Raw genomic sequence first — 12929 nt, forward strand, 5'->3', positions numbered from 1 at the left:
AAGGATTATATCTTGGCTTGAATTGAGTACAGGTATGGGATCCGTTACCCGGAACCCCGTTATAGAGAAAGCTCCAAATTACGGAAAGGCCGTCCCCCATAGACTCCATTTTACCAAAATAATCCAAAGGAAAGTGATTTCCTTGTTCTCTGTAATAATAAAACAGTCGCTTGTACTTGATCCCAACTAAGATATAATTAATCCTTATTGGAGGCAAAACCAGCCTATTGGGTTTATTTGATGTTTACATGATTTTCTAGTAGACTTAAGGTATGAAGATCCAAATGACAGAAAAATCCATTATCCAGAAAACCCCAGGTCCCCAGCATTCTGGATACAGGTATGGGACCCGTTATCCAGAATGCTCGGGACCTGTGGTTTTCCGGATAACGGATCTTTCTGTAATTTGGGTCTTCATGCCTTAAATCTACTAGAAATTAATTTAAGCATTAAATAAACCCAATAGGCTGGTTTTGCCTCCAATAAGGATTAATTATATCTTAGTTGGGATCAAGTACAAGCGACTGTTTTATTATTACAGAGAAAAAGGAAATCATTTTTAAAAATTTGGATTATTTGGATAAAATGGAGTCTATGGGAGACAGCCATTCCATAATTCGGAGCTTTCTGGATATCGGGTTTCGGATAAGGGATCCTATACCTGTACTAGGTCCCACACCTGTACAAACTACTGTATTTCTATTACAGAGGGAAAATTGTTTAATTTGATCAAGCTGCTAAAATGTCAGCCTTGGTATTGATGTTTTAATGAAATCTATTATAATATATACCAACCCCTACTTAGTCTTTGTGAAATAAGCCACCCAGTTTATCCAATCCATTTTAGCCAAAAAATAGCTATTATTCAAGCACTGGCGTAAACGGAGAAGGAAAGTTACCGAAGCAATAACACTATATTTATTCTGCAGAATGCTTTATAGTAAACAGCTCTAGACACTGTCTCGGTTTGTTTGGGATAGCAGCTGCCATATTAGCTTGGTGTGTCATCACTTCCTGCCTGAGTCTCTGCCTGCTCACTCCTAGCTCTGAGCTCAGATTACAGCAGGGAGGGGAGGAGGGATAGAGGAGCAAACTGAGCATGCTCAAGCCCTAGCCCTGGAGGTTTAAGCTGAAAACAGGAAGTCTGATACAGAAGCCCATGAGTACACAATAGAAGGAAAGAAATGCTGTGTTTCTTTTGACAGAGGACTCAGAGCAGCATTACTTTGAGGGTTTACTGGTGTATTTATATAGACTTTTCTGATAAAGCTTACTGAATTTTAGCCTTTGCTTCTCCTTTAATCATGAACCATGCAAGATAATTAAACAACCTAATAATAAAAACTACTGTTGTGCTTGGCCTGATCCTCAGGCTATATGGTTAATACATCCATGGCCATTATAGTTGTATTTAAAGGCTATGAAGAGGCTAAATATAACTGCATGGTGTATGGTGAGCATGGCAGTATCCCTTTAAAGGAGAACTAAAGCCTAACTAAAGAAGTAGCTAGAAATGTTGTACATTATGTTTTGTGCTTCTGTACCAGCCCAAGGCAACCACAGCCCTTTAGCAGTAAAGATCTGTGTCTCCAAAGATGCCCCAGTAGCTCCCCATCTTCTTTTCTGCTGATTCACTGCACATGCTCTGTGCTGCTGTCACTTACTGAGCTTAAAGGGATACTGTCATGGGAAAAAAATTTTTTTCAAAATGAATCAGTTAATAGTGCTGTTCCAGCAGAATTCTGTGCTGAAATCCATTTCTCAAAAGAGCAAACAGATTTTTTTTATATTTAATTTTAAAATCTGACATGGGGCTAGACATTTTGTAAATTTCCCAGCTGCCCCAAGTCATGTGACGTGTGCCTGCACTTCAGGAGAGAAATGCTTTCTGGCAGGCTGCTGTTTTTCCTTCTCAATGTAACTGAATGTGTCTCAGTGGGACATGGGTTTTTACTATTGAGTGTTGTTCTTAGATCTACCAGGCAGCTGTTATCTTGTGTTAGGGAGCTGCTATCTGGTTACCTTCCCATTGTTCTTTTGTTTGGCTGCTGGGGGGGGAAAGGGAGGGGGGTGATATCACTCTAACTTGCAGTACAGCAGTAAAGAGTAATTGAAGTTTATCAGAGCACAAGTCAAATGACTTGGGGCAGCTGGGAAATTGACAATATGTCTAGCCCCATGTCAGATTTCAAAATTGAATATAAAAAAATCTGTTTGCTCTTTTGAGAAATGGATTTCAGTGCAGAATTCTGCTGGAGCAGCACTATTAACTGATTCATTTTGAAAAAAAACTTTTTTTCCCATGACAGTGTCCCTTTAAGGACCCACTCACAATATACAGTACACATAGAATAGAAATGTCACAATATAAGGCTGATTAGTAATTAATACACATAATTACTACATGGCAGCACAGAAACCAGTGCAATTAGCATCAGAATTTAATAATCAGCAAACCTGTAGCATCAGCTTATATTACAGCCAGGGAAGCTCATTTTCTGCTGGATAATTAGTGACGAGCCCTAAGCTTAGCTTCTCACCAGCCAATCAGAGCCCACTGAGCATGTGAGTGTCACAGACACTTTCCAAGATGGTGACCCCCTGTGACAAGTTTGAAGTCCTGGATCATTGCTGCTATTGACAAGCTGAAACTTTAGCCTCCTGCAATAAGTTCACTATATAAAATATGGCATTTTTAACCATGTCCCTTTTAAGAGTGTAGCTCTTCTTTAACTCATATTGAAAAAAAAGAGAACTTGTTATGTTTTACACCCATGCTTGAAGGAAAACACTGGGTATGTGACAATAAAATCTCCATTATCACATTTAACAATTCGGAGTTAGCAGTAAAACACGTCAGTGTTTGACAAGGGATAACAATTGTAAAAGCAGCATTAAAGGAACAGTAACAGAGTTGACTGTGCCTCAGTCTCCCTGTGAATGTCTTTCCAATATTCTCAGGTTATTCAATGTATATCGGTCTTAAAAGAGACAATATTTTTATTGCAGGAGTGCCTGACCTTGTCTCTCTCTTACAAGCAGGAACAGCTCAGATATTGGGGGAGTGAATAATTTTATTTTACCTGTGTCTGCAGAGTTTTCAGGTTCTGCTCCCTCAAGCCCATCCATGCTATCTTCATCCTCCAAAGCAGCTTTTCCTCTACTCCGAGGCCTAGTATAAACAAAGGGGGAAATGGTGAGCATTTATATTGACTGTGGCCAACTCTCTTTACAACACAATCATTATTTCATTATGATTGGCTTAATTAACATTACTGAAATCAATTAGAGGCAAAGGTGCTGACCACCAATCATTTCAAACTTCTGCTCTCTTGCTTTTTGCAGCACATGGGTTCTGTCGCGTCAGTCCTTTGCAAATATTATTATTATTAGTTATGGACAAAGATGAATGAAAAAGGAAGTACAGGTATGGGACCTGTTATCCAGGACCTGGTGCTTTCCGGATAACAGATCTTTCCATACCTTAAGGCTAAGGCCACACTAGGCGATAGCGCCGCGATTTGACTCGCGGCGACTTTTCGCCGCGACTTTTAAGCCGCAATCGCTGGGGAAACTTTTGCGCTGGCGTCTATGGGGAATCGCGTAAAATCACCAGCGTAAAAACACACGCGGCGATCTTTTTTCTATTGTCGCTCGAAATCGCCTAGCGAGGCAATTTCGAGCGACAGTAGAGAAAAGATCGCCGCGTGTGTTTTTACGCTGGCGATTTTACGCGATTCCCCATAGACGCCAGCGCAAAAGTTTCCCCAGCGATTGCTTAAAAGTCGCGGCGAAAAGTCGCCCGAGTCAAATCGCGGCGCTATCGCCTAGTGTGGCCTTAGCCTTAGTCTACTAGAAAATCATGTAAACATTAAATTAACCCAATAGGCTGGTTTTGCTTCCAATAAGGATTAATTATATCTTAGTTGGGATCAAGTACAAGCTACTGTTTTATTATTACACAAAAAAGGGAAATAATTTAAAAAAATGTTTATTATTTTGAAAACATGAAGTCTATGGGAAGCAGCCTTTCTGGATAACAGAGCCTATACCTATACAGGTATGGGATCCATTATCCGGAAACCCATTATCCAACAATCTCTGTCACCCATAGACTCCATTTCATCCAAATAATCCAAATTTGTAATAATTGTTTTTGTAATAATAAAACAGTCGCTTGTACTTGATCCCAACTAAGATATAATTAATCCTTATTGGAAGAAAAACCAGCCTATTGGGTTTATTTAATGTTTACATGATTTTCTAGTAGACAAGGTATTAAGATCCAAATTATGGGAAATCTGTTATCCATAGACTCCCATTTATCCAAATAATCCCCATTTTTAAAAATAATTTTCCTTTTTCTGTGTAATAATAAAACAGTCGCTTGTACTTGATCCCAACTAAGATATCATTAATCCTTATTGGAGACAAAACCAGCCTATTGGGTTTATTTAATGTTTACATGATTTTCTAGGAGATTTGCAGGCACGTTTATGAAAGGTCGAATTTCAAATTCATATGAGTTTTTAAAAACTCCCCTAAACTCCCATAAATTCGAAATTCGACCAGTCCAAATGTATTGAAAAAATAAAAATGTTAAAACTCGGATGAATGTAAAATCGATCCGAAAATTCGAATCAAATTCGATTTGAATTTTAAAAACTCGATTAGAGTTTTCTTCTCCAAAAAAACTTGAATGTCAGGAAGGCTGCAAACAACTCCAAATTGATCACTGGACGTCTCCCATTGACTCAAACAGCAATTCAGCAGGTTTTAGGTGAATTCGAATTCTTAAAGGGCCAGAGTATGATAAATCTGGAAAATCTAATTAAATTTGCACAACTCCCTAGTCGACTTTGACCATGAAAAGAATTAGAATTTTTAATTCAACCCTTGATAAATCTGCCCCTTGATGTATTAAGATCCAAATTATGGAAAGATCCGGTATCGGGAAAACCCCAGGTCCCAAGAATTGAGGCTAAGAGGTCCCATAACTGTACTTACATATGTTTGTGTGTATTTTGATATATAACATAGTCAGTGACTATTTTCAGTTCTTTTTATTACATTAGACCTAAAACAAATATTTAAAAATGAACTGACTTCATATTTCCTCCTGTACTTCCCAAGTAGTCCGAGTAAGCCAGGGTGCAAACTGTGTAAACTATAAAACACATAAGTTGCCAGGATTCATCAATAGCCGCAGCTTCAGCAGCTTCTGGGCACGCACGGTGTTAAAAACAATAATATTTGTAAAAGTGAATTACTAGTCTTTAGGGCAGATGGAAGCATTTCTGAGATATATTCAGTGTGCAGAATAGGGAGATTCCTGTAGCCAGCAATGTAATGTTATTTTTTGGGGCAAAAGTAAATGGAATAACCTTCCCCCACAGCGCAAGTTGCTTTAGGCCCCTATAATTTAAATGAAAATACCTGAACCGACTACCAGAAGTTCCAGGATGCTTCTTTCAGACTATCCGTTGCTTCTGAGCAATTTGTGTGTCTGACCGCAATGTAGGCCACTCGAGCTGTTATGAATCTTTCTGACTGCACCGGGTATACGTGTGACCTTTGCTTCTATGTGGTTATTGACATTCTCTAATTATTATTCATTTAAAGGAGAACTAAACCCTAATAATTAATGTGGCTACAAACACCATACTTTATATAATGAACTTATTGCACGAGGCTAAAGTTTGAGCTTGTCAATAGCAGCAATGATCCAGGACTTCAAACTTGTCACAGGGGGTCACCATCTTGGAAAGTGTCTGTGACACTCAAATGCTCAGTGGGCTCTGATTGGCTGTTGAGAAGCTAAGCTTAGGGCTCGTCACTAATTATCCAGCAGACAATGAGCTTCCCTGGCTGTAATATAAGCTGATGCTACAGGTTTGCTGATTATTCAATTCTGATGCTAATTGCACTGGTTTCTGTGCTGCCATGTAGTAATTATCTGTATTAATTACTAATCAGCCTTATATTGTGTCATTTCTATTCTATGTGTACTGTATATTGTGAGTGGGTCCCTAAGCTCAGTAAGTGACAGCAGCACAGAGCATGTGCAGTGAATCAGCAGAAAAGAAGATGGGGAGCTACTAGGGCATCTTTGGAGACACAGATCTTTACTGCTAAAGGGCTGTGGTTGCCTTGGGCTGGTACAGAAGCACAAAACATAATGTATAACATTTCTAGCTACTTCTTTAGTTAAGCCTTAGTTCTCCTTTAAGTTACAGTTGCATACCCCATATGTTTAAAACAGTATAACAGGCTTTTATTCACAACAACGTGGCATAAGTTACAGCGCCCTTTACATCCTGAGCTCTACTAAATAACCATGACAACTGGAAGAAAATATGGATTATAATTAATAATTATTATATTGGGGTTTTTTTTGTTTGTTTAGACTTGATTGTGTAAATTTTAACACATTTTTCAAACAGTGTGCACCACCAAAACAGTCAGGAGAAGACCCCCATGCTGCTCTTCTGCATGTTCCCTAAGCCAACAGAGCTTCTTTACAACTGCTGCCTATGAGCCAACACAGGAATGAATGGGAGTCTTCATACAAAACCTATTCATTCCATTCTACTGACCCGACAGCAAGTTCCGATTGTGATGGCTCCTTCCTGGAAGCCGGAGTCACCGAGTTCTTCCCGTGTATTAATGCTCGCAGGGAGCAAAGCAATAGGGATCCCGTTGTGCCACCCAAATGCAGCTGTGATTGGTCTGCTTTGCCCATAAGAAAAAAGAAAATACATACCTCCCAACATTTTTTTTCAATATTTTGTAAACAAAAAGAGGGACAAAAAAGTTGCCGTGCCTAGTGACCACGCCCATTTTTGTGGCCACACCCCTTAATTAACATGTTTATTTTACAAAATTTGGCAGGTAATGAAAGTATGAACATAATTCTGAGGTTTTTTTTCCAGTTATTACAGTTTTGCTAATGAAGGTGAGTTGCCCTTTAAGCTGTGAGTCTCACTTTACCCAAGAGACTTGTTGTCTTATATTGTTACAATTACTTATTTGCTTATCTCGAAATTGTTACAAAAGTATCTTATATGCAGCTGTGGCTGTTCTGGGCTCTCTGCCAAAAGCCAATTAAGTTACAATCTTTGTTTTTCTGGCTGTTCAGTGCAGAGAAAATCTGGACTTTCCAGTACAAACGAGGGACTGCGGGTTGAGCTGTCAAAAGAGGGACTGTCCCTCTAAAAATGGGACAGTTGTGAGGTATGAAAACAGCATGTCACCAGCTATAATACATTTTTAATTGGAAATCAGTTCTATTGCTTAATAATAATAATAATGTAAAAATAAATCCCTGCAGTATATAAGGATCTCCAAGAGAAAATCGCTGGCCTTCTGTGGGAGTTTTTATGGCCTTCATTTTTCTCAAGGGCTCTAGAAATCTTTGTAAGGTATGATTTTAATATAACATGGTGGATGCAATATGAGAAATGATTGACCCATTCCATGTAAAAATTGCTAAATTCATTGTTTACACCCATGCACGATTAATTAGCAGAAATTCTAACCCTTTGCACGCCATGAAACAGCTCCACTAAGGGCTAGGCCACACGGGAAGATTTCAGGGAGATTAGTCGCGGCGTCTATTCTCCCTGAATGGCTCGCTGGTATCTCGCACCCGCTAGCACTAAAGTCGCCTGTGCCTATTCACACGCGGCGATACGTTTTTCAAAGTCGCTCGAAATTGCCTTGTGAGGCAATGTCGAGCGACTTTGAAAAACATGTCGCCGCGTGTGAATAGGCACAGGCGACTTTAGTGCTAGCGGGTGCGAGATACCAGCGAGCCATTCAGGGAGATTAGTCGCCTCAAAGACACGGCGATTAGTCGCCAGGCGACCAATCTCCCTGAATCTTCCCATGTGGCCCTAGCCTAAATAAAAAAAAAACTGCCCATCACTAATTAGAAGAGGTTAAAATGACAAATATATAAAAATATATAAAGAAAGGGAAATAGGAGGATGACGGTATCTCTTTATGTGTTAAGACTAACAAGCTGAATGATTTCCTGAACTGGCTGGTTTCCTGGTGATAAGGCCAGAACAGCATGGAGAGACTTTATAAATAAATCATTTGCCTGTTTTTAATGAGAGCATCAAGGCCTTGAGTATATACACATATAAAACAGCACAGACAAATCTATATAGAAAAAATAAAATATTACAGGAAACATAACATAATAACCCTGCATTTTTGCCCCAATAAATAACAGAATTCACAATCCAGGATCTGAGTGTTCTACCATTTACCGTAGCAAATAGTAATGTAGACTAGGGATTTTAGGTCAGCAAATGAATGTAAAGTGATACAGGTATAGGATGAGTTATCCACAAAACAGCTACTCAGAAAGCTCAGAATTTACAAAAGGAGATGAGCTCTATAATATACAATGGGATTCTTCAGCACTTATCTGTTATCTACTGTGTATCCTGTGCTTGAATGGCTGCCCCCATGGCTACACAGCAGCTTGTTTATATGAACTATAGTAGTACTTGTGTTATCTACTGTGTATCCTGTGCTTGGATGGCTGCCCCCATGGCTACACAGCAGCTTGTTTATATAAACTATAGTAGTACTTATCTGTTATCTACTGTGTATCCTGTGCTTGAATGTCTGCCCCCATGGCTTCACAGCAGCTTGTTTATATAAACTATAGTAGTACTTATCTGTTACCTACTGTGTATCCTGTGCTTGAATGGCTGCCCCCATGGCTACACAGCAGCTTGTTTATATAAACTATAGTAGTACTTATCTGTTATCTACTGTGTATCCTGTGCTTGAATGGCTGCCCCCATGGCTACACAGCAGAATGTTTATATAAACTATAGTAGTAATTATCTGTTATCTACTGTGTATCCTGTGCTTGAATGGCTGCCCCCATGGCTACACAGCAGCTTGTTTATATAAACTATAGTAGTACTTATCTGTTATTTAAAGTGTATCCTGTGCTTGAATGGCTGCCAACATGGCTCCACAGCAGCTTATTTTTATAAACTATAGTAGTACTTATCTGTTATCTACTGTGTATCCTGTGCTTGAATGGCTGCCCCCATCGCTACACAGCAGCTTGTTTATATAAACTATAGTAGTACTTATCGGTTATCTACTGTGTATCCTGTGCTTGAATGTCTGCCCCCATGGCTACACAGCAGCTTGTTTATATAAACTATAGTAGTACTTATCTGTTATCTAATGTGTATCCTGTGCTTGAATGGCTGCCCCCATGGCTACACAGCAGCTTGTTTATATAAACTATAGTAGTACTTATCTGTTATCTAATGTGTATCCTGTGCTTGAATGGCTGCCCCCATGGCTCCACAGCAGCTTGTTTATATAAACTATAGTAGTACTTATCGGTTATCTACTGTGTATCCTGTGCTTGAATGTCTGCCCCCATGGCTACACAGCAGCTTGTTTATATAAACTATAGTAGTACTTATCTGTTATCTACTATGTATCCTGTGCTTGAATGGCTGCCCCCATGGCTACACAGCAGCTTGTTTATATAAACTATAGTAGTACTTATCTGTTATCTAATGTGTATCCTGTGCTTGAATGGCTGCCCCCATGGCTCCACAGCAGCTTATTTTTATAAACTATAGTAGTACTTATCTGTTATCTGCTGTGTATCCTGTGCTTGAATGGCTGCCCCCATGGCTACACAGCAGCTTGTTTATATAAACTATAGTAGTACTTATCTGTTATCTACGGTGTATCCTGTGCTTGAATGGCTGCCCCCATGGCTACTCAGCAGCTTGTTTATATAAACTATAGTAGTACTTATCTGTTATCTACGGTGTATCCTGTGCTTGAATGGCTGCCCCCATGGCTACACAGCAGCTTGTTTATATAAACTATAGTAGTACTTATCTGTTATCTACGGTGTATCCTGTGCTTGAATGGCTGCCCCCATGGCTACACAGCAGCTTGTTTATATAAAATATAGTTGTATTTCTGAAGCAAACACTCCAGTTTTATCAGTACACAGCAGTACATTATAGTGCCGTTTCTTTAAAACACTTATTTTTGGGTGTTATTCTTCCTTTAAGGATGTTATATGACAGTTGCACCTGTGGGGTGTGTGCAGTGTAAGGCAATTTGGCATCGGGGTAATGGTGAAAGAGTATTTATAGCTAGACATGAAAATAAGGGAAGGGGATGTAACTAATGCACAATAAGACAATATGGTGTCAGGGAATGTAACTGTGGGACAGTCTGCACAGAAAAGTCGGATAGTGTCATAGAAATGGCCTAACACTGGGGCACAGTGTGTGTATAATTAGGCAACATGGTGTAAGGGATGTCATTGTGTGTAACAGAAAGGCAATATGTTGTCAGGGGATGGGGCTGTGTTTATAGTACCGTATGTGTTATAGGGATTTTCATTTAGATTACAGGTATAGAATCTATTATCCAGAATGACTGGCACCTGGGATTTAATATATAAGGGATCCTTCCTGAATCTGGATCACCATACCTTAAAGGAGAACTAAACCGCCCTTTAGGCAAAAGTCCTCACTGCCCCCCCCCACCTGTTAAGTTTTACCCCAGAATTGTGTCCCCTGTAGGATTACTGACCGCACATGCAGATTCAGTGAAGCAGAGCTCACGGGCTTCACCCTCGTCGCTTCCATAATCTTCGTGAAGTGAGCGGCGTATCGTGCATGCGCATTTGGAGCAATCTTCCGGTTCGTTACAACACTTCATTTAATTAATGAAGCGCCGAAATATGGTGCCCGTGAGCTCCGCTGCACTCACTCTGCATGTGCGGTTAGTAATCCTACAAGGGACGCAATTCTGGGGTAACAGTGGGGACTTTTGCCTAAAGGGGGGTTAAATTCTCCTTTAAGTCTACTAAAACACATTTAAATAACCAAATAGAATTACTTTAAAGGGATACGGTCATGGGGAAAAAAACATTTTTCAAAATGAATCAGTTAATAGTGCTGCTCCAGCAGAATTCTGCACTGAAATCCATTTCTCAAAAGAACAAACAGATTTTTTTATATTCAATTTTGAAATCTGACATGGGGCTAGACATATTGTCAATTTCCCAGCTGCCCCAAGTCATGTGACTTGTGCTCTGATAAACTTCAATCACTCTTTACTGCAAGTTGGAGTGATATCACCCCACTCCCTTCCCCCCCCCCCCCGCAGCCAAACAAAAGAACAATGGGAAGGTAACCAGATAACAGCTCCCTAACACAAGATAACAGCTGACTGGTAGATCTAAGAACAACACTCAATAGTAAAAACCCATGTCCCACTGAGATACATTCAGTTACATTGAGAAGGAAAAACAGCAGCCTGCCAGAAAGCATTTCTCTCCTAAAGTGCAGGAACAAGTCACATAACCAGGGGCAGCTGGGAAATTGACAATATGTCTAGCCCCATGTCAGATTTCAAAATTGAATATAAAAAAAAAAATCTGTTTGCTCTTTTGAGAAATGGATTTCAGTGCAGAATTCTGCTGGAGTAGCACTATTAACTGATGCGTTTTGAAAAAAAAAAAAAAAAATTTTCCGATGACAGGATCCCTTTAACACCAATAAAGATTTGTGCAGTTTAGTTACCATTACAAGGTGGTGTTTTATTATTATGAAGAAAAGGAAATGAAACATTTTAATTATTTGCTTACAACAGACTCTATGGGAGATGGCCTTTCCATAATTCAGGGTTTTCTGGATAACAGATCCGAAGAAATCCCATGCCTGCACTATGTACAGTTAGTTTTGCTCAAATGATTCCTTGCCAGCTCTTATCCAGTTCAGTTAATCCATCCTGTGAGTACTGCCCTTATAATAAGAATTATTGATTGTGTACGTATCGGTAGAAAGAAACAGATTAAAAGAAAGGCAGGGAAGTGTGGAGAAAAGTTGCCCTCCCAGCTGCACAGGGGATCTGACAAGTCATTGGGCAAGCAGCTCGTGTGAAATCCAACAAAGCATAACGAAAGCCTTTCACTTTCATATGGAAATACGTCATCCTATGGGAAGGGAGCCAGGACTTCCTCCCTAACAAGCCTATTCCCTGCACTGGGGATTTAAAGGGACAATGTCAAACACCAACTTCCTGCAGATAGGGAAATAAAAGGAAGCCTCAGATTTTAATCATGTAAAACAATGTATGTACAGGTATCCAGAATACTATGGACCTGGGGTTTACCGGATAAAGAATCTTTCTGTAATTTGGATCTTCATACCTTAAGTCTACTAGAATATCATGTAAACATTAAATAAACCCAATAGGCTGGTTTTGCTTCCAAAACGGATTAACGGGGTTGTTTATCTTTGAGTTAACTTTTAGTATGATGCAAAGAGTGATATTCTGAGACAATTTGCTATTGTTGTTTTTTTATTATTATTATTCATGGTTTTTGAGTTTTTTAGCTTTTTGTTCAGCAGCTCTTCAGTTTGCATTTTCTGCAGTTTGGTTGCTAGGGTCCCAATTACCCTAGCAATCACACATTGATTTGAATAAGAGGCTGGAATATGAATAGGAGAGGCCTGAATAGAGAATTGAGCAATAAAAATAGCAATATTAATAAATGTGTAGCCTTACTGAGCATTTGTTTTTAGATGGGGTCAGTGACCCCTATTTGAAAGTTGGAAAGGGTCAGAAGAAGAAGGCAAATAATTCAAAAACTATAACATATAAACAATGAAGGCCAATGGAAAAGGTGCTTAGAATTAGCCATTGTATAACATACTAAAAGTTCATGTAAAGGTGAACCACCCCTTCAAGGACAAGGAAGCTTTATTATTACAGAGAAAAAAAGAAATCATTGTTTAAAATTTGGATTATTTGGATAAAATGGAGTCTATGGGAGACAGCCTTTCCGTAATTCGGAGCTTTGAGGATAACGGAGTTCCGAGCAATGGATCCAATACCCGTACTTAAGT

The 12929-nt window shown here is 39.3% G+C and overlaps 1 protein-coding gene across 10 annotated transcripts in view; it reads right to left on the minus strand.

Moving 5' to 3' along the window:
• Nucleotides 1–12929, minus strand: part of kmt2c.S (lysine methyltransferase 2C S homeolog) — a 142061-nt gene that overhangs the window by 112718 nt on the left and 16414 nt on the right. For all 10 annotated transcript variants that reach the window (XM_018269007.2, XM_041567350.1, XM_018269015.2 and 7 more), the window contains exon 2: nt 3084–3172. In XM_018269007.2, the coding sequence (XP_018124496.1) occupies nt 3084–3172 (89 nt within the window). The remainder of the gene's footprint in view (nt 1–3083; nt 3173–12929) is intronic.

Source organism: Xenopus laevis, chromosome 6S (genome assembly GCF_017654675.1).
Source record: "Xenopus laevis strain J_2021 chromosome 6S, Xenopus_laevis_v10.1, whole genome shotgun sequence".
Lineage (NCBI taxonomy): Eukaryota > Metazoa > Chordata > Amphibia > Anura > Pipidae > Xenopus > Xenopus laevis.